This window comes from Fukomys damarensis, unplaced genomic scaffold (genome assembly GCF_012274545.1).
Source record: "Fukomys damarensis isolate Sample0158 unplaced genomic scaffold, DMR_v1.0_HiC HiC_scaffold_25, whole genome shotgun sequence".
Taxonomy (NCBI): domain Eukaryota; kingdom Metazoa; phylum Chordata; class Mammalia; order Rodentia; family Bathyergidae; genus Fukomys; species Fukomys damarensis.
The window spans coordinates 28793211-28818107 of record NW_022900937.1 but is presented as its reverse complement, the minus strand read 5'-3'; the positions used below and the strand labels follow the sequence as shown (position 1 = coordinate 28818107).

Genomic DNA, 24897 nt, shown 5'->3' with positions numbered 1-24897 from the left:
AGAGAGAGAGAGAGAGAGAGAGAGAGAGAGAGAAGAGATAACTTGTTGAGCTGGACATTTCTGTCTTGTGGACTTTTCTATATGACTATTATGCTACACACACACACACACACACACACACACACACACACACACACCACTCATACCAGAGGTCGGGGACCCACTGCGTTTCACTGTGCTCACAGCCCTCCACGAACCCTCCTCCTTTCCTCGCAGCTCACCTCATGTGGCACCCTGCCAACCAATGGTGAGACACTGACACTCTCTCCTCCTTCTGGCTGGATTTGGGAATTCACTCTGTCGTAAAGAATCTGAAATGAGAACAGGTTAGGTCACAGAGGAGCTGTGTTTTTAAATCTGCCTCTCATCACAATGATCAAGGCTGTACACCTGAGGAAATTCAGCAACTCCCAGCCAAAGCCCATGCCACTGCCAACGTCCAAGGGACTCCAAGGAGCATGCTAGCGCTTCTTTACCTTGACCATTTCCCATATAAATATCTTCTTGACCATGTTAACTTTCCCCTTAGACTCAATGATTTATTTCCTAATATTACTTTCAATTTGTTTCAAGCCTGTCTGTGTCTTTTCTGTTTATATTCTCAAATCCCTTTTCATGTGACAACCTATTTTTCTTCTACAAATTAGAATTCTTATATTACTGAAAAAGCAGAAAGAACCTCTGAGTCCCACATGGCCAACAAAGTACCCTCCCCAGGCAAGGGTCCACCCTGCTTTCCCTGGCACACTTACTTCAGCCTCCAGAGAGCTGCTGGCTGCCAGGAGCAGCTCGATGCTGCCAGGTGGACAATGTGTCAGAGCGAAAGCCATGAGCTCTTGTCGAGTGGCCAGGTCCTGGTAACCTTCTGACTGTCCCAACTGGCTACAGACGTCCCAGCTTTGAGGGTAACCTGAAAAAACAGCAACAACAGCAAAAAATTATTTCCAGAAGCAAAATAATACCCAAAATAAGATGAGGCATAAAATGGACTCCTGCTCAGGTCTTACAGTACCAAGCAAAGCACAGTTATTACTGATATATTAGGCAGAGATTTTTGTCTTGTTTTTGGTACTAGGGATTGAACTTGGGTCTTTGCGCTTGCCAGGCAGGCCACCAAACCACTGAGCTAAATCCCCAGCCTTATTAGGCAGAAATGCATAAGATTCTAAGAGAAGAAAGACAAGGCTGAGTTCTTATCTAAAACATTCAGGGCTACTCCAGACATGTGCTATTTACCAACTCTCTAAGTTTGGTTAGCTGAAAATGAGTACACGTAATCTACTAGGCTCTAATGTGAAGTACTAAGGTGGCTATATGAATTCAGAGGCTGAGGACATGGTTTCCCCAGCTACTTAGTACTGTGTAACTCTGAGAAAGCTCAGATCGCCACAGCTTCTATGCCACGACAGAGGGACAATAATCCTCTGGGTTCCTGAAATGTTATGAAGTAACATTTAAATTTAAAACCACATCAGAAAGTGCAAAGGGCCAGATAAAGTGACATCAAGTCAGATATCCACATGGCATCATGCACTTTATAGAAAAAGGTAAGTGTCCATCCAAGGACAGGGACAAAGGGAGGCGCCTGACTCCCAGCAGAGGTCTTTCTCCTGCATAGTGTCACAGAGTGAATACTTCACATACACTTCTTTCTTATTTGAAGGAGTTCCAATTTAAAAGCAGCTCTTCTATCTAAGGATAAAGGGCTCAGTCCAGAATAATCTCTTCAAATATATAAAGTATAATTTAATCCAGGTACTACCCTGATAGGCAGAAGGCTAGTATTGTAAACTTCTCTAGATAAACAATTTTGGATTAATATGGCATCTATAGACAAAACCATGATGACATTCATGTGACAAAATCACTTCATTAATATTAAAGAATGCAGCTCTTTTATGACCCAGTGCTCTGGTGCTGAGGGTGAGAAGCACCATCCTGAGTTCTTCCAGGTTGAAATGTTTGTGTAGATCAGTGCTATAGATTCTCTCCTTGACCAAACCTTGGTCAGACTCCCTGGGGTCCCTCTCCAGCAGGCCTCAGCCTTAATCTCCCTGCTGGGCAGGCCTCAGACTCAGTGTCATCAAGACTGGCACCACGTCCTCCAGATCTGCTCAAATGCCTCCTCTTCTGGTCGTGGCATCCAATCACCTAGGCCTGCCTTCAGCACACACCCCTTAAACCAGCTAAAGCAGAGTGCTCTCCCTTGACCTTCTTCTTGGTACTGTCCACCCACTGGCCCCTCAGTCTACTCCCTGGCTCTAGTGCCTTCCTGTCCTTGTTGCATCTGGATCTACTGGCTCAGATCTGTCTCCCCGCTCTGCCTCTGCCTGGGAGCATTGGCAGGACTTTGAAGCCAAAACAGACAAAACAAGCAAAAGTAACTTTTGGTGCTAAGACCAGAAAAGCCAATCAGGCTTTTGATGAAGCAAGCATGCTGCTGTAGTCCTTGAGATAAGAAAAGTGCATGTGGGCAAACTGGACAAGACTGGTGCCAGCGAGACAGTGCCATGCTGACCCCAAGCTGACCCTGAACTCCGAAGTCCTGCCCGCTCATAACTAACTTCTCCCCGTCCTGGGCCTCGCCCCTTCCTGCAGGAAGCCAGGACAGCTCATGGAGACCCTTGCTCTGTCCTGGCTGCTCTCTGTGGCCCTTTACCAGGTGCTGTCTGTGGAGCAGCTAGCTGCACTTCTTTCCCACAGTAAACATTTGTTTTCCTTGGAATTGGCCAACACATGACTTCCATCCTATGAGCAGCCAGAATCTCAGGCTACTTGGCGGCACTATGGCAAGTCCTAGCAGACCACAGCTCTCAAGGAAGCCTTCCTCACCGTTACTACAGGTGTCAGCAGCACACTTCACTGAGAATGGACACAGAGACAGAGCACGAATCAGGCTGGGGGTACACAGCAGGTGGGACAGCGCGTGCCCAGCACGGACAAGGTCTCAGGTTTAACCCTCAGCTCCAAAAAATAACAATAAATGCACAAATCATTCCCCATGATTTGCACCACCCCACAATGCGAAGGACTGTTTCAAGTACTCACTGTGAGGTACAGAGTACTCAGGGGTAGGGACAGGAGCAGGTCATTGAGAGCAGGACACCACTTCCAGTCCCACTGGGAAGTGAGTCCTTTAGCTGAGACACAATTCGTCACAATCTCCTTGCCTTCCAGGGACACAAATTTGAATTCCAATATGAAAAATTTGAAGGATACAACTACTCCCCAACTTTTCAACGTTACCTTGAAAAGCACTCGGTGGTTTTTTAAATTAAAGAATAGGAATATTGACTCTAAAGTCAGATACTTAAAAACTCTGTTTTTGACAGACGTGGTGGCGCACGCCTGTAATCCCAGCACTCGGGAGGCTGAGGCAGGAGGATCGCTGTGAGTTCCAGACCAGCCTTGGCTACATAGTGAGTTCCAGATCAGTCTCAACTATATAGTGAGAACCTCTCTCAAAAAAAAAAAAAACAAACTCTGTTTTCATTTACATACTAAACCCATAATAGTATTAAAATGTATTACATGAAATTGTTCTTACAATTATGAACATACTTTCAATACAGAATCAAAAGCAAACAAAATCTCAGATAAAACAGAAAGGCTGGGCCCATTACAGCGCTAATGTCTAAGTATCCCCCACATATACTTGTCAGGCTAAGAAAGTGTGTCTTGAGCAGAAATTCGGCTAGGTTGCAGTCAGGCCAGCAGTTTCAGAACTCAGCTTTCCATTACTCAAATGCATACAAGGACACGAGCAAGGTGCCCAGCAGCTGTGGCTCACCTGCAGCCATCAGCTCCTGACAGTGCACGTTGGCCACTTTGTAGTCATGGAGGCAAAGAGCCTGCTCTGCTAACAGGATCAGAACCTGCCCACGTCGCTCTTCCGGGTCTTCACCTACAAGCACAGGCAAAGGTGTAATGATTGTGGCATCAGCAATGGATAAAAGAGCTCAGCAGCAACGACTTTCAAATTAATTCAAAAATAAAACACATGGGATAAACTGATTTAAAAGATTTTAGAGGGCAAGAGGTTAACAGCAACTCTGATGTTTCAATCTACCTACTATCCATGGAAGTAACCTCAGGCTCTGAAGAGATCAATGATTAGTATCAGTTCCTAATTAAAATATGTAGATCCAAAAGTCCAAAACCAGAGCAGCCTACAGCCAACAGAGAGGCCTTGATGTTACTAAGATAAGGAAAACAGAATAAACCCATGCTTTAAAAGAAAAGTTATAAAAGGGTTCATAGACAAAGTGAGTGGGTTAAGATAACACGCAATGCAATAGTTCTCATCTGAAAGATCCAACTGGTATTTAAAAACTGAGAATTAAGTGTGGCCCAGAGTGGCAAGAAAGGCCACCTCCTTGAACAAGTGCTAGGTGGACTCCTTTGAGTCTACCAGGCCCCAGCTCTGTGGGGGGGGGGGTCCTCCATGCCACAGTCTGGCAAATATCCTTCATCCGAGAAGCACAGCCCTGATCCACAACATCAGACCATGCCATGATGTCAAGGGAACACGAACCCTGGCCCAAAGGACACATTTCTTGAGAGCTTGCTTGGAGGTTCTAGCAGGGGAGCCCAACTACTTGTACACCCTTGGCCAAGGAAACGGACACCCTCTATTGGGGGTGGTCGTCCTCTTCAACAGAGGGTTCAGCTTTAGGAGGGACACACATGGAGCAGTGAGGGAGGAAGGGGACACACATCTAGCCAGCCATATCAGCCAAATCAATGGAAAGACTGAAGTCGCAGCCAGATTGCCCTCACATCCCAAAGGATGCATTTCTGAGCCCTGAGGTTCAGCTAGGAGGATGTCAGGAATGACACAGACACTGATCCTGCAAGCCCAGCATTCAAAATCCTTACCTGCAACCCTCAGCAACTCAGCAAGGCTGAGAAGCTTGGCAGACTGTCTGTAGCACATAGGGGACTGGGAAATACATTCTTTTATAAGGCTGATCCGGTCAGTGCACAATCGCACTACAAAAGAAAGACACAGAAAGACCTGTTGTAACTGGGGGCATCGAGAAATAATGTCATGATTAACCTAATGTGAGGCCAACAACAACAACAACAAAACAACAAAAACATGATGCTATGTCTCATCTAGCACCATGAGACTGACTTCTGGCTCTTCCCTAAAGTCAAAATGACTATGAAAGGGTGACATTTTGAATCCATTCAGGACATCGAGGCAGCCAGGACAACGTAGCTAAAGACCCTCAGGAAAGAGGACTCCAGAGCTGCTGCAGGAAGTGGTAAGGACGGTGGGATGAGTGTGTTGAGAGTGATGGGAGGAGGATTTTGAGGGGGATTCATGACAATGTGTCCTTTACTGTAATAAAATTTTAAAATTTAAATATTCACCATATTTTTCAATCATGCTGCATATAAGCAGCTAAAGTGCAGATACATGCAAATACACATGTAAGAGCAAACTGTGATGATTTAACTTAACAAGAGATAAAGGTAGACAAAAAGTCACACTGTGCTACAGATTCTTCTGTGATTAAAAAGTACAGTGAAATAAATGTTTAATGGCGAAGGTTAGAATAAGCTCAAGCTTAGAACTCCTGAAAAAGCTTTTTAGTAACTCTGATGGATCCTCCCAATTTTAATAAGATCTGAGGTCCACAACTACATGGATGGTATGACTGAACAGGATTTTCTAGTGAATTAACAGTCACCTTATATGTACTTGCTTAAAATGTTACAAATAAGTTACTAAAAATGAATGAAATGTTAAGCAGGAAACTCACCTTGTAAAGGCAGGATCTTCACCCCAAACTCTTCCAGACACCCAAGAGCCTGGATTAGGTCGAGCTCTTCTTGAATGGCAGTGGGCCTATCTGCTATCAGCTGTAAGCAGCACCTGCGAGACAAGAGATAACTGCTGAGAAAGAAGCAGCAGCATATGTTCAACCAGTATCTGTTCTATATTCAACAGCACAATATCCAACACATATTTATCTAAACTTTACTACCTTCCAGGTACTCCTCCTGCTTTTCCTTATCTCACTTAATCCTCACCGCAAGTCCAGGTAGGCATCAGTGTCAGCTTTTGTAGGAAACTAGAGCGGAAGCTGAGGGAAGCAGAGCGACGTGACTGCAGTTACAGTGACACCGTGTGACAGCACCAGCACCGGCTTAGTGCTCTCTTTACTGATGAGGGCAAAGGCAATGGTTATATTAGAAACCATTTCTTTAAAAGACAGAATTCAAATCAATTCAGGCTCCCTTTTAGGAAAAAAAGGAATGTCTTGATTCTATCTCAATTTGGTCTCCCCAGAGAAACAAAACAATGACAGAAGAGCTGCCAAGGGGGAAGAAGAATCCTGAGATCAACCACAGAGAGACTGGCTAATCTAAGAATATATGATGCCTAAGGAGTGCTTTAACCAACTCTCTTAAAATTCAGAAAAAGTACAGCCAATCAAATTTTGCTGAATGAATGAACTTATTTTCTGAAAGGGAGAGGATCATTGGATTGTTAGACTAGAAAGAGAGCAAACAGGCAAGGGCAAAGGTCACAGAAGAGTCAATGATCAGCAGAGGGCACTGCGAGGGGTCAGAAAGGCACTGAGAGGGCTGACAGAGTCTTGGCTTGCTTTAGCAGACCCGTAACATTTAAATCAGTTGAGTATTCATATATACACTGCTGATTCAAGTGTGGTTTCTATCAAGACTCCAAATGTACTTCTGTCTAAACTCAAAAAGTGCAGCTCTAGAAACTTCTACAGATAGGGTTCTACATGCTCAAAGACACACTATTACAGATACCCAGGTAGCTTTAAATTGAAGGAAAATATGCCAGATTGGCAACTCTATGAAGTCAGAAAATGGAATATTCTACAACTGTCAGAAAAAGATGAAACAGGTCTGTAAGTGTGTATACAGAAGAACAAGGAGAACATGTAGAAAAAGCAAGGATTAAAAAGGTACCCTAAACAGTAAGAAATCACTTGTTAGTTAAAAAAAGGACAATATTTAATAAAGTGTTTGAAAGGACACACAAGAAATTGATTTTATTGCTTTTTTTGTTTTGTTTTTGTGTTTTTGGTACCAGGGATTGAAATTCGAGACCTTGCATTTGTGAGGGAGGCAGTGACACCACTGAGCTAAAACCCTGGCCCCAAGAAGATGATTTTAAAAACAGCTTAGGAGTAAAGTTAGGGGAACTGCCAGGAAAATGGAAGTACTGTCAAATTGTAGTGTTTTTGAATGGTGTGGCTATTGTTTCTTCAATGAAAAGCTACTTAACACTTCAATCAGTAAGAGTGAATAAGGCCTCTTCTGTGGTTGGTATAACTGACAACTCTGAGATGGACAGATTAGGGATCCCAGGGGACAAGGAGCTCCATGCACTGCACACACACACACGCCACACGCACACAGGAAGGCAGCTCCTATGGGACAGAAAGCAATGCATGGGTAGGGGAGACACCAGGAGGATGGGGGGTGAGTGGTCTCTGAGAAACACAACTCCCCATCTCAAAGCCTTGTCTATTTTATATTGCTATCATTTGAAATTTTTAAAAAAGCCCTTGAGAGAAAAAAAATGAAAGACCTGCGAACTACTTGAACCAACTTTGTCAGGTTCAGTAAGATGGTTTAAGATAACACAATTCTATCTAGGTAAGATATCTCAGAGGATAAAAGGCTGCTTTCAGTTTTGCTAGGTTTAAAACAACTATGAGTCAAAAAAAAAAAAAAAAAACTACAAGTCATTTAGCAGGGACATTAATCCTCATCACTACCACATTATCCAAATAACTTCCAAATGGGCCTACAATTTAAATGTAAAAAATAATCAAATACTATGAAACAATAAGAAGAAATATTTTAATGGTCTTAGAAATTAAAGGCTTTCAAAGGATGACACAAAATTCAGAATAAGAGAAAGTACAGCAATTGAAAATTTTTAAATAATTCTGAATAAAATTGAAAAGATAAGTCAATGCTGACACTGTTATTAAGAGGGCAAAAGACCCTAAGAATCAAGAGTAGAAAGATGAACACGATAGAAAAAAATAAGCAAAAATCAGGAAGGTGTTTGAAAAGGAAATGTATACACGCAGGTGTCTACTGGGCAGAAATTTAAAGACTGACAGTTGGGAGAACCTCCAAAAGTATGAGCTCAAACCCTCTTCTCTTCATAAGTATCTATACTTATATTATATTTCATTATAATCGTGAAAAATGGACCAATGAAGTACACTGTGAGGTTTTTAAGATTCTTTACAGAGATGATATATGTTTTCTTGATCAATATTTACTGAACTCTTCTAATTTATAAAAATGAAACTTATAAAAACTATTTTCAAATCTTGAACAAATTGAAAAACTCAATGTGAGTTTGCATAACTGATTATGAATATTTAGATCCTGAACACACCTGCTTTCTCATGTTAAAAATGAGGAGCTCACAGAACAGTCCAGTAAAGGACTGAATGCATAAACTAGAAACTTATTCACGGGCCTCAGAAGGGTCAGCTGAGCTCTGCCACTGAATCAGTCCTGCAAAGAGAGTGGCCGTTCCACAGAGGGGACGGATGCAACTCACACAGGCACACGGGGCCCAGAGCTAGACTGGAGAGGCCACTTCCGACAGGAAGATCTGCACAAGAGAGCAGCTGGAGGAGCGGTCAGGAGGAAGCTGCCCACCACCCACAGCCGTCGGCTCTCTCTACAGTGTGGAATGTGGTGCACTGCCCTTCCTAGGGGAGCAGGGTGCCCACCTGGCCAGGTCCATGCAGCTGTCCGTGAGGCTGGTGGAGGAGTTGAAGTACTCCCTGCTGGCAGCCAGGACCAGGTCCACACTTTTCTCATAACCGACCTGGTACTGCAGCCTCCCCTTCTGGGCTGCGCTGGCCGGAGGGTCGGCTGAGCCAGCCTGGCAGTGCATCATCTGCCCGGCCAGCTGGACGTTCTCCAATCGACTGGAGCACAGCAGGCTCTCCGTGAAGATCTAGGAGAGAGGGAGCGGGATGAGGCGGAGGGAAGGCTGGCATCTCAGCAGGACCAGGGCTCTGAAATCCACCCATGCCAGAGGCAAGGCGGAGTTCCCTAGGGAACAGACACACCCAGTACCCGCGAAGTGGTCACTGTGAAACAGCTCATTCTGTACTGTATGAATCTCACCTCAATGAAAAAGCCATCTTTTAGGAAAATGGAAGAATAATCTCACTGGATAAATAAAGCAGATTATTTTAAGGTGTTACATGAATACTTGAGTCAAGTATCTGAAATTCATATTCGGTAAAAAGAGGGTCTGTTACACATATTGTCCCACCTTCAACAAGGCCTACTTTGCTGAAACTAAGCACGCAGTTCTTTAAAAGAAATCCTTCAACCTGATACATATAATTTACAACTAAAGCAGCAGAATTCAGTCTTACAAACCAAACAGGTAAGCTACAAAAGTTACACTTGCACCTAGTCACTGAAGATATCCTTACAACGCTGTTTCGCCCCAACCTGCATACTGAACATTACCTCAGTAAAACGAGAGATGCTGATGTAAGACATTCATGAAAATGTCATATTCTACTTGGCAAGAAATAGCACCATTAACATAAAATTATCGGCGGGGGGGCAGAATTAGAGACCGAACTAGGGCTGCCTCCTCAGCCCTCTTTATGAAGAGCCCTGGTCTCGCTAAGTCACGCAGGCTGGGTTCAAACTTGCCATCCTCCCACCTCAGCCTCCCGTAACAACACAGTTACAGGCCTGTGCCACCACACCCCACATGAAATTAATTCTTTACGTACTTACTCTAAAAATCTTAAAGAATTAAACATCGTGAGGCTCTTAAGCCTATACTACTAGCATTATAAGTAATTAGTATGAGAACTTCACAAGAATGCTTTTCCATGTTACTCCACAGGTCAATGACAACAGCACAGAAATGCAAGAAATGAAAAATAAAATTTCGGGAAAAGCAAGAAATGAAAAATAAAATTTCAGGGAAAAGCAAGAGTTTCCTCTGAATTAATAAGACTACCCAATTCTCATAAGACTCTTTTATTATCACTTGAGACAGGAGGCATTTTCCATTTTTAGACAAGCCTTTATTGAGATACCTGATAAGGATACAAAGCAATAAACATATTTAAGAGAGACTGCAATAAAACACACTGTAACAGGGCCAAGGATTTAGCTCAGTGGTGCCGCTGCCTGCCTTGCAAGCATAGGTCCTAGCACAAGGTCCCAAGTTTGATCCCCGGTAGCAAAAAAAAAAAAAAAGTGTAACAGAAAGCATTGTAACAGATGAAGATGGCTTGTTCCAAGTCTAACTCAGTGTCGTGCATGTAACAGCTCCTCTACATAACTCTGCTTATCCACTAAAGCTGTAAGAGCCAAGGCCAATGCTGAGAAACACAATTTACTAGCCCTAACCCTACTAGCTCTTGCTAAAATGAACAATATAGGGGTCTGTCCCACAGACTAACATTTTCAGTTATGCCCCTGAGCTTACAAATTAATTCCAAGACAAAAGCCCAAAAGGTAGTAAGACAATATAACATAGTTTAAAAGATAAGAAAAGGCTGAATTACATTTGCTGAATCTATACTATTGTCTTCTACAATATTTTCAAAGTGTTAGGCTTTCACATGTGTTCTTGAAAGACAGACTTTTGGACAGACATCACGAACATACCAATTCTAATAAAAGGCACTAAAATACTTTTAATGCAATATGTCAAGTGATTTTGAAAGACTACTGAATACAAGTGCTGGCTCAATTTTTCCATCAGAGTCAGGATTATTGTCAAAATCAAGAAAGTACCAAAATAATACCATTCCTTTGTAAAAACAAGCAAACAAAAAAAAACTACTTCTGCTATATAAACAGCTAGGTATAAAGGGGGAGTTACCAGTGGCTGAATACCTCAGAGACTAATCCTCGCTATGAACAATACAATTATTCAAGCATTTAAAACCTGATATTCAAATACAAACCATTCATTTTTCAACAGCCTCTCCTCTTATTGTTTTTTTTTTGTTGTTAAAATCACCTATAATTTAAAAATTAAACAATTTCACAAAAGAGAGAACTACCTTCACAACAGTATGATTTTGTGCCTGGCTTATTTGACAAGCAAATTCAAATAACAAGTCTCTTTTAAATTGTGTTTCATTAAAAATGAGTTAGTTGGATCATTTCCCCAGAGAAACCATAAGTAATTTATGGGTAATGTGCATACCCTACAAAATACTGAGTAGATTACCGTACACAAAGGGACCTGTCAAGTGACAGGCATTTCTAAAGCGCCCTTCAAATCCTACTTTATGTATGTGCTGAGGCCCTGAGGATGGACAGGACAGGATAATGCCTACTCGCAGCTCACAGTCACATGAAAGGGACACATGTGTAAGCAACAACATGCTAGGAAAGGACAGGGAAAAGTAGGCTCCATGAAATGACAGTGGTGTCCTGGGAGCATAATGAGGGGTTGAGTTCTGAAATCAGTAGCTGTGTGGACACAGGAAAGCAAGCAGCAGACCAGCTCGATTGAGCAGACAAAAGAAGAAAGAACACATCTCAGATACGATAACTAAGTTGTTTGATGAAATGAGTTTCCATGACCACCAACAGTGTGGAAGGGAGAAGAGCCAGGAGTTTGGTAGCTGAGGGTCAATCCGCTAAATTCATGCTACTGCAATAAACAAGCAGGGAGGAGAGGGAGGGCAGACATGAAAGCACTCCAACTGAAAAGCATGCGTTTCAGACTCTAGCGACCTCACAGCACACCTAGGACCAAGGAAGGGCAGCCCAAGCCTCAGTTACCTCGTGGCAGGCGCCGGGATCCAGGCAGGTGTACACACTGTGTTGCATGGTGAGCATGTCCTGCAGCAACGCCCTCCAGTGCGACTCCCCCACCGGAGGCTGCCTGCGGAGAAACAACAGCTCAGGGAACGGCTCTCCGGCCACAACAGCACAGCAACTCCTAAGGGTCACCAAGGAGCTCTCATTTCCACTTCCCAGGAAAAACTTGGATCAAGGGTAGAGGGAAAAGTGGGGCAGCTCAGATGTGCATCAGTGCCAGAGCTACGACACCACCAGTCCGTCATCGGCCACAGGGACACAACACTGGAAGAGCACTGCACGTTAAACACACCAGACAAACTGAATACAGCAGTGAGGTGATGCAGCTGTGAGATACACCTGAGACGGTTATTCCAAGTCCGCTTTCATCACCCAGTGCTGGCTTGCAGGATTCTAACTTCAGCAAAATTTCAGAGGTGTTGACAGCCACAGGCTGCACTGCTGGAGGGCAGGAACCACGCCTCCACAATCAACCAGTGCTGGTCACAGTCCACAGAGCGACTCACAGACAGTGTACGCAGCCATGAGTTCTGGTGACAGCCCAGGGGCACAGCAGCCAGAGACTCTACCCCTCCAGGCTCAGGGGAAAGATGCATGTTCTGAAAGGCCCCATGTGTTCCTCAGTAAGTTCACACGCAGTGTCCACACCAGAGACCACACCCTAGGAAAGCCAAAGCCTAACGTCCCTGCCAGTACCTACAGTTCATTCACAGTTCCTGAATGCCACCGGGAATTTCCCAGCCCAACAAGTGTACACGGGCAGTGAGGCCTTGGCACTCCAGTTGATGAAAAGCCATTCTGTGTTGCTTTGTAAAGTTACAGAGTAGAGGATGCATGGTCAGACTCTCCCACAGCAGGGGAGAGGGTTTTGCTAACAGCTGGGCCTTGGGATGACCTCTTGTAATCAATCCCACATCTCTAGAAGGCTGAGGCCGGAGGATGGCAAGTTCAAGTCCAGATTGGGCAATTTGGAGACTTGTTGAGATCTTGTCTCAAAATAAAATACAGAAAAGGGGGATGTGGCCCTATGTGAAACCCCTGAATTCAAATCCCCAGTACTACAAAAAGAAAATGTTTTACTAACAATTCACACATTCACAGACCAGTGGTGTGATCGTAAAGCAAATCACTTAATATTCCTGCACTTCACTTCCTCACTCAAAGCCCTCCTCAGAGACACATTAGGAAGGATGAGGTTAATTCTGATCAAACATAGGCACCGCAGGAAGATCCTCCTAATCAAAAAATCAGCTCAATTACCTATATGGATTGAAATAAAACTTTAAATCTGAGTTTCAGATTTCCTTTTTCTGTATTGTGACCAGAAACTTATTCTAGAACACATGAAAAGATTGGATTTTTCTAAGGCATAGCAAGTGTCTGACATGTGTGAATGAATAAATCTGGGTTACAACACATTGCATGTGCTTTTTAAGTTGCACACGTGATGACTAATGTTGTCTAGTGGGAAGGAGAATATTTTACAGTTCTCTCTGCTTCTCTCAAAAGTTCCCATCAATTAAGAATGTGTGTGCAGGCCAGGGATTTAGCTCAGTGGATCCACCACCTGCCTTGCAAGTACAAGGTCCTGAGTTCGAGCCCCAGTACCAAAAAAAAAGAACATGTGTGAGTCTAACATTAGCATTTTTGTTTCCCTTGTGGTCTTGAAGTTCTACATAACAACCTCAATGCTTGAAAAGAGCAGATTCCATTTTGTGTTTGGCAAATACCAACATATATAGCTACTTTCTCATGAATTTTTTTTTTGCCTTATGAAATACCATTAAAAACATTACTATAGTGGGACTTATGAACTCAATTCATTCTAAAGGGTTGGTTGTAACTCATGTTGGTCAGTTGAAGGCTCAGGCTCATTATACACCCTGCAAAGTCTCTCTCCTGTACCCAGGCAAATCTCAGTGTTCTTAGAGAGACAGTTGCCTAGGATTTCTCAACCCCACACAGAAAAGGATGCTGTAATGTTCCTTCCAAAATCTTTAAGGGTTAAGTCTGTATCTGAGACCATCTGAAAGCACAAGCAGCCAGCATTCAGAGAGTAACTCAAGACTTTGGTGGTAAGTTAAAACTAAAAATACCAGTTATAACCCAAGATGTTTGTAGGTTGGGGCAGTAATGACTTGAGGGACCACTGTATTTCCAATTTTTGTGCATTTAAAACTAGTCATAGCTTGTGTGTCTATAATAGTTATTACTATAGAAAAAGTATATATTAGGGGCGATTCCTATGAAAAACATATTTCTAAGAATTTTTCCTCCGAATTTTTCTTGTTTGGGCTTGAATACAAGGTCTTACTATGTTGCCCAGGCTATGAGCCGAACTCGGGCTCAAGTGATTCTCCTGACTTAGCCTCCCAGGTAAATGGAACTACATGAACATGCCATTATGCCCAGCTTTGCCTGAAGTCTTTAATAAGCATATGCTTCATTTGCCTACAGCATTTTATATTTATTACACAAAATACACATTTACTCGTGTTCCATATGCAATAAGGCACAAGAGAAAATGATTTTTCAACATGCAGATATATAAGACAAATTGATGTATCTGCAAGTGTTCCAGAATAATCCACAGGACATTTCCCTTAGTGTGGCCCTGGTACTAAACTTTCTGTCCCCTTCAGACTTGGTGTGTGGCAGGCATCATCTCACAGCGGCCTGAGCAAGTCAGGGCCAGACCTGTCTCACTGACTCTAAGTTCCCTCGGCCCAGCTGTTCCTCTGGAAGCATCGACACAGGGACAGATGGCAGTAATGTGTTCACACACATGGCTGGCCCTAAGTAGAGGTTCTAATTAAAATAAATTATTACACATTATTTATAATGGCCTTTTTCAGAACACACAGTAAATAAGAATCAAGAGCAAGATTTGAAGAAACTAAGCAAACAGCTTGCACATTCACACAGAGACCCATGAACACAAACAGTGTTACAACTCTGGAGGGGAACTATGTTTTCCAGGGGAAACAGTACTTTTTTTTTTTTTGTTACCAGGGATGGAACTTGGGTCCTTATGCTTGCAAGGCAAGCAGCAGAACCAGTGAGTTAAATCCCTGGCTATTTTTTTACTTTTTTTTTTTTTTTTGTACCAGGGATCGAACTAGGGTCCTTGTGCTTGCAAGGCAGGGAGAAACAGTACTGCACTCAAAATAGTAAAACCTGAATTTGCGACAGACTAGAATAAGCAGAAGACTACAGCCTTGAAGGCCAAGACATGGAACATACATAACATAATCAGCATTCACTTTGAGCTGGCTGCTTTGTGAGAAGACCAAATTCTCATCCATATTCATGTGAGGAAATCCTATGGACTGGAAATTAACTTCAGGTTAATAAGGAACTGAGCAGGAGGGTGCAAGGGCATCCAGCAGCAGCAGCCAGGCTCGCCACTGAAGAGCAAGCCCCAAGATCTCAGATATGCTGAGCACCCATGGCGCCCTCTGAATCACCTCCAGGTCATCCGTGCAGTGACAGCATGGAGCCACTGATGTGCAAGCCCCACAGGAGCTGTGAGGCAGCTGTAGGGAGGACCACAGAAGCGTATGTCACTAACCACAGCAGAATGCGTGGGATGGGACAGGGGCTGAGCAGGAGAGGTAGACAGAGTGCTGGTGAATTCCAGGAAGGGGAACTCAAGCGAGCTTTCCAAGAAGATGTGGAGCTAGCTCTAGAGACAGGAGGGCATGTGTCATGCTATTTTACTAGTACTCAATTTTTCTTTTTCTTTTTTAAAATTCAGATTAAACCATAATGCTAAAGCCTAACAACTAGATATAGAAAATATGTTTAAATTTGTCTTTTGCAGAGCTCTCATTACTTAATTCTGTGCACTCCTGCCAGAAGGGGCTTTCCCAGGTTTCTCCAGGTTTTTGCCAAACTCTCCTTGTGACAGATCCAGAATCAAATTTCTCATGGCACCCTGAACCCTAAGGCAGCCCACACTCTCTGCGAGTCCTAACAAACAGTCACTTCCTGTCAACATCTGTGCCCAGCATTCCCCATCAGTTCACCATCTGGGTCCTGCCACCAAGGCTTTACTACTTTCATACCCCAGAATTAAGAGGTCAAAACATGCTGGCTTGTTTACTAACCATCTGAACAACACCTACCTTGAAACGCCCTTCAGATGTGTTGTCAGCTTTTCTATAAAATGATCTGTTAGCTCACTCTGGGGCTCTCTGAGACTTCTGTGAGAAGTGACTTAACCGGAAATCTCTCCCACCTGATGGGCAGGTACTATGTCTCTTTCTTCTTCACAAGCCTTGCAGCAAGCATAACACTGAGACAAAGCCACGTGTGTCAAATTCCACAGTTAACAAAAGATTCATAAAGGAATAGGAACACAAACTCATAAGTCAATGTGTGATGAAGAAATGTGAATATTAACAAACAAACTTAGGTTTCCTGTCTGTCTTGAAGCTGGGTCTAAAGGAATTACCTAAGAGAAACTCAGCAAATTTCTAACTCCGTTAGGATAAATGTCCTGCTTTAGATGATGACAATGAAGAGAGCACAAATTTTCTAGTTTTTAGAAATTTATTATTACTATCTCTTCACACACGCATTCAGTTGAAAACCCTGAGTACCTAAGAGTAATGAGAAACTGCTTTCTGTATTGAGCATTAAAATGAGTAAGTCATCTACCCAGCAAATTTTTATTGAGGGATCTAACACGTATTTTCTGAATGCCATCTCTGTATCAGTCATAACGCTGGGACCGAACAAAGAGTCTACTCAGGAAGCGTTCACTTGACTACGTCCACATGGTGGGACTCTCACTGGACTGCAGGGAAGGAACTGGTCAGCTAGGTGAGAAATGACAGTTTTACACTAAGTTCACAGTTTTCTAAGAGGATTATACACTAGCAGAATCTCCTAAAGTTAAACTCAGGTAGATCTTTAACTCAGCAATTCTACCCCAGGTAGGCAGGTATTCAAGAGAAGCACACAAATGTATCAAAAGAAGATTGCTGGGCATGATGGCACACATCTGTAACCCCAGTACTTGGAGGCTGAGGCAGAAGGATCACAGAGTTTGAGGCCAGCCTGGGATACACAGTGAGTTCAAAGCCACCCCAAACTATATAGCGAGACCACTGAGATATGTCTCAAAAAGAAAAAAAGAAAAAATTTAAAAATAAAAGATGGTTAAATGCCAAATTATTCATAGCAGAAATATTAATAACAAGCAAAACTGAAAAATAATCCAAAACTCCATTAGGCAGAATATATAAAGTGTTATATACACAAAATGAAACATTTTATGATAAAGAGAATGAACAAATTAATGTTACATCAACATTATGGACGAATGCTATAATGTGAATGGGGAAAACTACATAAAAGAATACATACCATCAAATTTGATTTATATAAAGTAACACAAAGAGGCAGAGTAACAGCACGACAACACTGTGAAGGAGAAAGCTAGGAGAAAGGGGCCTAGGCATCTGCGATGGGCACAAATTGCCCCTGTGCAGCCTCCCCGCCCTCTATCCTCACTGTTCCCAAATTCCACACACACAGACAGCTTCCACGATAACATTCAGGAGAGAGCCTGCAAAGAAAAACTATTTGAGCCAATAAATGAGACCAGGAGGGTTAGAAGATACAAGATCAATGCATTTCTGCAAACTAAGAATAAAGGATCTGAAAGTAAGAATGCAATTCCATTTAAAATAGATTCAACGAAGGGCAAATGTAACAAAATGAGTGTGAGACCTACACGCTGCAGGCCAAAAATCTTTCAAAGAAATGAAAGACCCACGTCAATGGAAAGGCACGATGTGCTCCAAGAATGGAAAACTGTTACAGCTATGGGACAGAAATACTCCCAAAATCGATCTATAGATCTACTGCAATCCCTACCAAAACCCTGAATGGTAACACTGGACAAGCTGATCCAAAAATGCATATATATGGTCACGGGGAGCCCTATAATTAGCTAACCAAATCTGAAAATGCAAAACAAAGTCAGGAGTATAATATTACCTTACTTTAAGACTTATTATAAACCTACAATAACCAATACAGTAAACTATAGGAAAAAAGACAAACTAATGGAACTGAATAAAAATTCAAAGTAGGCCCTCACTTACAGGGACAACTGATTTTCAACGAAGTTGGGAAGGCAATCAGTAGAGAGGAAAAAAATGTTAACCCATATTTGAGCAATAAACAAAAACAAACTCTAAAAGTGGATTAAGAATCTAATTATAAGTATAAAACTAAAAATTTTACTACAAAAAGTAAACTAAGGCCAACATTTCTTAGGTTAACAAAAGCACTATTAAAGAACAAGTTCATTCAAAAGAATTTGATTTTTTAAGTATGATTCCAAAAGATATATCAGAGAATGACAAGAAATAAATAAACAGCTACAAAGCACATATGTGTAGCAAGGAACATGCATAGTGATCATGTAAGAAAACTTTCACTCAATAAGAACACAAGCAGCTCAGCCTGTCAGAGCAGGCAGAGATGTAGATCAGCATAGGCAGGGGCTCCCACATCACTAGCTGAAAGCACACATCACTACGAACTTATTAAATCGCTCCCCTCAGAAGACTGACCAAACCTGGGTGTGGAGGAAGGTACAGAGCAACAGAGACTCTCCTGTGAGCCTGTCACAAAGGGGAATGGAACAGACACCCTAGATGGCAGCTTGGCAGGCTCTGTTGCTGAGTTAGGTGAGCATCCACCAACTACACAACCTGCCACTCCACTTTCAGGTGTTTATCCGAGAGAAATTCAAGTGTGAGCCCACACAAGAAAATGTGTACACAGCTATTCATGGCAGCTGTGTTTGTAAAAGCCAAAGGTCAAAACAACCCTGTGTCCTTCAACACAGGTGAGTAGACAGACATAGTAAGATAAATCCATATGTTATTCGGCAAATAAAAAGGAATAAACTATTGATTCATGATATGACACGGATGAAAATAATGACCTTGAGTGTAAGGAGCCAAACAAAAACAACAACATACATTTACACAAATCTAGCAAATGTGAAGTGATGAAAAAAAGAGAAGAGACCAGTGGCAGCCTGGTGAGAGGTCGGGGGCTTGACGATGAGAGGGTGGGATCATAAAGGAGCAAGGGGAACACTGGAGGGCAGATGGACACACTGTGTCCTTGTGCAGCAACCGGATATGCACACATCAAACTTATCAAACCACACCTTCAAAAGTACATGCCAGCTATAACTCACGGAAGTCGTCCAAGAAGAAACGAGCAGCACAAAGCCCTCGCACACAAGTACCGTGGATGGTTTATGAACTCACTTCTGGCCAGTGTGCCTGGTCAGCCTCACCATCAGCTTGCGTGCCTCTTCTGCACTGGACTGAGTGTCTTTAACGAAGGAAATCGGCTTCTCAATTCCATGTTTTTCCAAAAGCTCCGACACACTGTAAGTGGAAGAGGAATTGTTAAAAATCTTGCTGCCGAACAAAAGTAGCTAAAGAAGCTTAAGCATATAAACAATACCTTGGTATCTAGTATTTTTTTAAGAAAGGTATCATATAGGGACTGGGGATTTAGCTCAGTGGTTCTGCCGCCTACCTCTAAAGTACAAAGGCCCTGAGTTCGATCCTCAGTACCAAAAGAAAGGTTTAACATAGTACAGTATAATTTTATATATGTATTACATTAATTCTAACAACAGAGATCATAATTATATATCAAATTTTATTTTCCCCTACTTTTATTATGTCTTATTGTATTTTTATTAGTACATGTTTGCCGTACACAATGATCATGTTTATCACAGGGCTTTGTATCTCTACATAATACATCTTAATTCTTTTTTTCCCATTCCCCCCCTTACTTTTAAGCCTTTTTTCCCGCCCCATTTACAAAAGCCTTTTTTCCATTTCTTCTCTTTTTTTTATATATCTGGACTAAATAGCATATTTTTAAAGGAAGATGAAGACATATATGTCTCAAAATATTTTTTTCAACAAACTCCCTGTATTCTAAAAGCACTTGGTCAGAGGGCCAGGGATTTAGCTCAGTGGTTCTGCCGCCTGTCTCTTAAGCGCAAGGTCCTGAGTTCAAACCCAAAAAATAAATAAATAAATAAAAGCACTTGCTCAGTAAGGTAAGCCCAATGTACAATTTCAATATCCAATTTTAACTCCTAACAATTCTACTTCACACATACAGGCAAGGCGGCTGAAAAGAATTTCAGAGGTGAAGAACCTAGCGCCTCAGCCTCAGCGGCTCCATGTACCACAAGAACACACATTACAGAGGTTTGGGCATGTCACAACGCCAATCTCCCCAGGCTCCCTGAGACCCCTGTCCCACCTCCACTGCCGGATGTGACTGCCTCGCTGAGGTACAGGCGTGACCACCAAGAATGGCCCTGGTCACGCAGACACATAGGGAAATAAGTCATGCCTGTGTTTCCCTGAGTCTCGCCAAGATCTCTTCCAGGTCTCATTTGGGAAACAGGCGACTTGTAGATCTGTGAGCAAAGACTCCACACTGAATCAGCCACTTGGCGACACTGAGTTTTTCCGTGAGGCCGAGGGAGGAGGGACAAGCCAACTTACCAGGAAAAGCTTGATTTGCCAAACACTTTTAAAGAGACATGCCTGCACCATTTTCACAGTACAAAATAACAAGAATCAGGCTAATAATAAGCAGAAATCCTGAGAAAACGAACAGCTCATTCTTTACCACACTCATATTATGACACACAGAAATACTCAGTTCCCTTAAACGCAACTTACAATGTTTTTACACCTTGAGTGAATAAATTACATTGCACTATACACTTTACTAGTACTAAAGTGATGCCATGTATAATTTCTACAATTATATATATTAAAAGAACAGAGTTTGTAATTTTGAAATTTTTATGATACTTAAAAATAATATACTTATATACATAAAATAACTAAAGGAAGCAACATTAGACTTCCTAAGTGGCAGGTGAGGAATATTTCAGGCTCCCAGAGAGCAAGCTCAAGTTTTCACTGTAACATGAAGAACATCACTACAGTTATAGGCAGGCTCTGCCAGTCGGGAATCATCCCAAGAGCTGATAAATATATTGTTCCCAAAAAAGTTAGGAGTAAAACACACAGTGCTGCCTGCTAGTGGCAGCAACTGCTGCAGAAATTAATTTTTCTTGTGTGTCTAATATTGTGCGAGGGACTTAAACACTTGACCTATTATGAATTCTAAGTCTGCTGAGTTAGCTATCGTGGCGAAGGAAACCTTGCCTTCCAATGTTGCCAGGGGAGTGAGGGGGTGGCGAATGCAGATGTGAACACAGGCTGGGAGCACCAAGCCCACGCTGTCCTCACCCCAGAGCTCGGCATGGTGCTGACTGACAGGCTCTGGGTGGCGCTGGGGGAGGGAGGCCCTCACTTCGCTCACCTGAGAATCCGTTCCAGCTGGTCCACCCTGTCGTGAAGAGCTGAGGTTACCTGTGTCTTCTGACTAAAGAACAAAGGAAGTGAAAACTAAAATTACTTTTAATGAAACACAAACTCCATGAAGTGAGAAAAATGACATTTCTCTTACACTTCACACACAAAACACGACTATACTCGGCAGGTGATGTGTCTCGCTTATCTCCTGAGTTCACTCAATGGGTTTCATGATGCAACAGATGAAAATTAAAGACCCAGGAACAGAACATTCCCTACCGCAGACTAACAGACAGCAGTGCTTTCTGAGATACTTTGGTTTAGCTCTTCGAGGCAAAAAAGAATTATAAATCAATGCTGTCTTTTTATCTTATCAAGAGCGGTAAAGGGCAAGCCCAATGTCTATCTCTGTCCTTTCAACCAGAAGCAGAGGAGGAAGCATGGCCCTGCGCCTGGTGTTTCCCTGAGACCTCCAGAGCGAGGGCCTTTGGGGTGGCACACACAACTGCTCGGGGGAGTTCCACATCTGCTTCAACTGGGAGAAACCAGACAGCAACAGAGATTTTAGAGAGGCAACTGCTGGTAGGCCAGGAACATAAAAAGCAAACACTTCTGAGGAAGCCGGTGGACAGCAGACTAAGAACCAGTATGGTAAAAAGGGCCACAAATAAATGAGAACAGCCCTGGTGGGGCAAGTGAACAGGGGATTTGCAGAAAGATACAGCAACTCTGGAAGACCTCTTGCAAGCTACAAGGCTCTCAGTCCCACCCACCCTACCCCAGAGCACCATGCCTGGCACCTAGGTTCCTTCCCAACAGCGTTCTACCTGACTCCAGCAAGGCCTTAGGGCTTATTAAGAAGAAGCCCAAATAAACACCAGTGCCAACACTTGGACATTTGTTAACGTCCTAACATAAACACAAAACTGCATTAATTTTTAAATGATCAGTCTGCCCTGCTCTAATTCTATAAGACAACTATTGGGTGCAACTTACACAAATTATACTGTCTGTCTAAACCAAATTTTAGACTTTGAGCCACAGTGAAAAATGGAGCTGAGTCTATATAGGCCTTCCAAAGGGCATTCATCAGAGCTAACTAATTAACATACCACTTAGCAGTCATATTTTTAAAAGTATCATTTTGTAGCAGTACAGTACAGAATACATTGTATTTCCCATGTTGTGATTGGCAATCACAAGTGTATGGCTAAAGAGTTTTTCAGCCAGATGGAATATGCTGCCTAGGTGTTATGGCCTGTGTTCGGATGTACCCACAAAGCCTCATTTGGTCATAGGTGGGGCTCTTTCAGAGGTGGCTGGACCTAGAGTGTGTGACACTGGAATTGATTCATGGTACAAAGGCTAGGATCAAGGGTGCTACCCACCCTAAGTAGTCTGAAGAAGATGAAGGAATAGAAAGACACTGTTTAGGTTGCTTACTGACTTTGCTGTCTTCTGTGTCCCACAAACTGTTTCTCCTCTGTGACATCCCTCTGCCACGCTACTCTTCCTTGGAGTCAGGCAACTATGAACTGAAACCATTATAAACTGTGAGCCAAATAAACCTTTCCTGCCTTAACTTGTGGGTATTGGGCATTTTGTCTCAGCAATGAGAGAAAACTAACTATAACAGAATTTAGTACCAGAGAAGTGGAGTCACTGCTGTTGAGTGTATCTTACCATGTGGTTCAGAAGCCTTTGAGAATGGCCTGTGAAAAAAAGTCTAGAAAGGTTTGGAGATGCTGGCTTAAAAAGTAGAGTTGGAACGCCTTAGGCAGTACTTGACAAGAGACTCTGATCAGAGCTCAGAAGACCAGAAGGCTGATAGAAATGCTGCTGGTAAAGACCCGGCTCAGGAGGTTTCTGCTGGGAAGAAGGACAGCATTGGCTGTTGGACTCCAGACAATGTGTGTTATGCCTTGGAAGAAAGTTTGTCTGCATTTTGCTCTTGTCCAGAGACTTTGCCTGAGACTGAGATTAAAGGAGATGGACTAATTAATCTGGCAGAAGAAATTTCAAGGCAGTCTAATGTTGAGGCTGGTGCATGGCTACTGTTGGGGGCATTTAGCCAGATTTATGTTGAGAGTCAAGAGCAAAGATCCCAGCAGAATGATTCAAAACATTTCGAGTTTGGCCAGAAAAGAGGCTTCAGTAAAGCTGTGGACTGCAAAGATAGAGCAGAGGAGATCTTGACTGCTGAGAAGGAACTAGAGAATAGAAAAGATGGCCTGAGGACATCACAAGAAGCAGCAGGAAACCACCCTCTGCAGCCCCAAAACTGCATAAGTGAAAGACTCTGCTTTGAAAAGAGAGCCCCAGAGCACCATGTCCCAGAATGGCAGAAGCCTAGGGAAGTTGTTCCTCAGGATTTGGTTCATGGGCACTGGACTCCTACAGCCAAGAGAGAAGGAACCCTGGCTACTGCTTTAGCTGACTGCAGACCTTGGCGTCATCCATGTGGCACTATTTTTAGGTGCAGGCAGAATACAAAAGCTGTGGGTTCAGGAAGGCTTCCACCAAGGTTTCAGAAGGCCTGAGAGGCCAGGCAGTGCCCCTGAGGGCAGTGTGTGAAGCTGTGAGTGTGAAGCTGAAGGTGCAGTGGAGACCCTAAAAGTTTGGAGAAGCCAAGGATGTGGTTCGTGTGAGGAAAACTGCAAGGTGAGAGCACAGCCAGCCTTAGAAACAAGCCACAAGAACTACAACCACCAGCAATAAGATAGGGGCAGAGCCACCCAAGCCCTCCAGAGTTTACGACTTGCCACAGATTGCCAGGACTTAATGTTTGCCCTGCTAGATTTAGGACTTGCTTTGTTCCCATTACTTTGTATCCACATTTGTAACTTTTGGAATGGAAATGACTATCTTGTGTCACTGAACTTTGGAAGTGTTTAACTTTCATTTGTATAGGGGCTTACCACTAAGAGTTTGCCGTAAATCCCAGAGGAGACTTGGTACTTGGACTTTTGAGCAATGCTAAAACTGTTAGGACTTTGGCAACTCTTAGAGGTGGACTAAATGATCTTTTGCACAAAGGGATATGCATGAGTCTTTGGGGCACCAGGGGCAGCATGTCATGAATTAGGTCTAGATGTCTCCCTCAAAGCCTGATGCAATCTAGGTAGGGCTTTTTCAGAGGTGGCTGGATCTGCAGTGTGTGACTGATTCATAGTACAATGCTAGGTTCAAGGGCACTACCCACCCCAAGTAGTCTGGATAAAATAAAAGGGGCAGAAAGACATTGTTTAGGTCCCTTGTTGCTTTTGCTGTCTTACGCGTTCCATGAACTGTTTTTCCTCTCTGCAATGCCCCCCTCTGCCATGCGCCACTCTGCCTTGGAGTCAGCCAATTATGAACTGGAAGCTCTACAAACTGTAAGCTAAATAAACTTTTCCTCATTTAACTTGTGTGTATCATGTATTTTGTCTCACCAAGGACAGAAAAGTAACTAAGACACTAGGTAAGATATATGGAAACAAACTTAACTAGGTTCAGTAAGTGACTGTCTTTTCTACATGGAAGTTGAAAGTCAAGGTTTTGACTTGGAATGAGAGAGGGCATTGCCCTGTTGGAAGAAGTACTGGATTTCTCTCTGGCCCCACCAAGAAAGAGACTGTTGACCACTGCAGCTCACTGGGTGTTGTCAGGGGGGAGCCTC

At 42.9% G+C, this 24897-nt stretch overlaps 1 protein-coding gene across 3 annotated transcripts in view; it reads right to left on the bottom strand.

Moving 5' to 3' along the window:
- Nbas (NBAS subunit of NRZ tethering complex) overlaps window positions 1-24897 on the bottom strand; it is a 234933-nt gene that overhangs the window by 105419 nt on the left and 104617 nt on the right. For all 3 annotated transcript variants that reach the window (XM_033756036.1, XM_033756035.1, XM_010629031.3), the window contains exons 27-35: window positions 21247-21309; window positions 19143-19265; window positions 11803-11905; window positions 8751-8980; window positions 5772-5884; window positions 4879-4992; window positions 3791-3904; window positions 753-910; window positions 222-311 (exon numbers count right to left, since the gene is read on the bottom strand). In XM_033756036.1, the coding sequence (XP_033611927.1) occupies window positions 222-311; window positions 753-910; window positions 3791-3904; window positions 4879-4992; window positions 5772-5884; window positions 8751-8980; window positions 11803-11905; window positions 19143-19265; window positions 21247-21309 (1108 nt within the window). The remainder of the gene's footprint in view (window positions 1-221; window positions 312-752; window positions 911-3790; window positions 3905-4878; window positions 4993-5771; window positions 5885-8750; window positions 8981-11802; window positions 11906-19142; window positions 19266-21246; window positions 21310-24897) is intronic.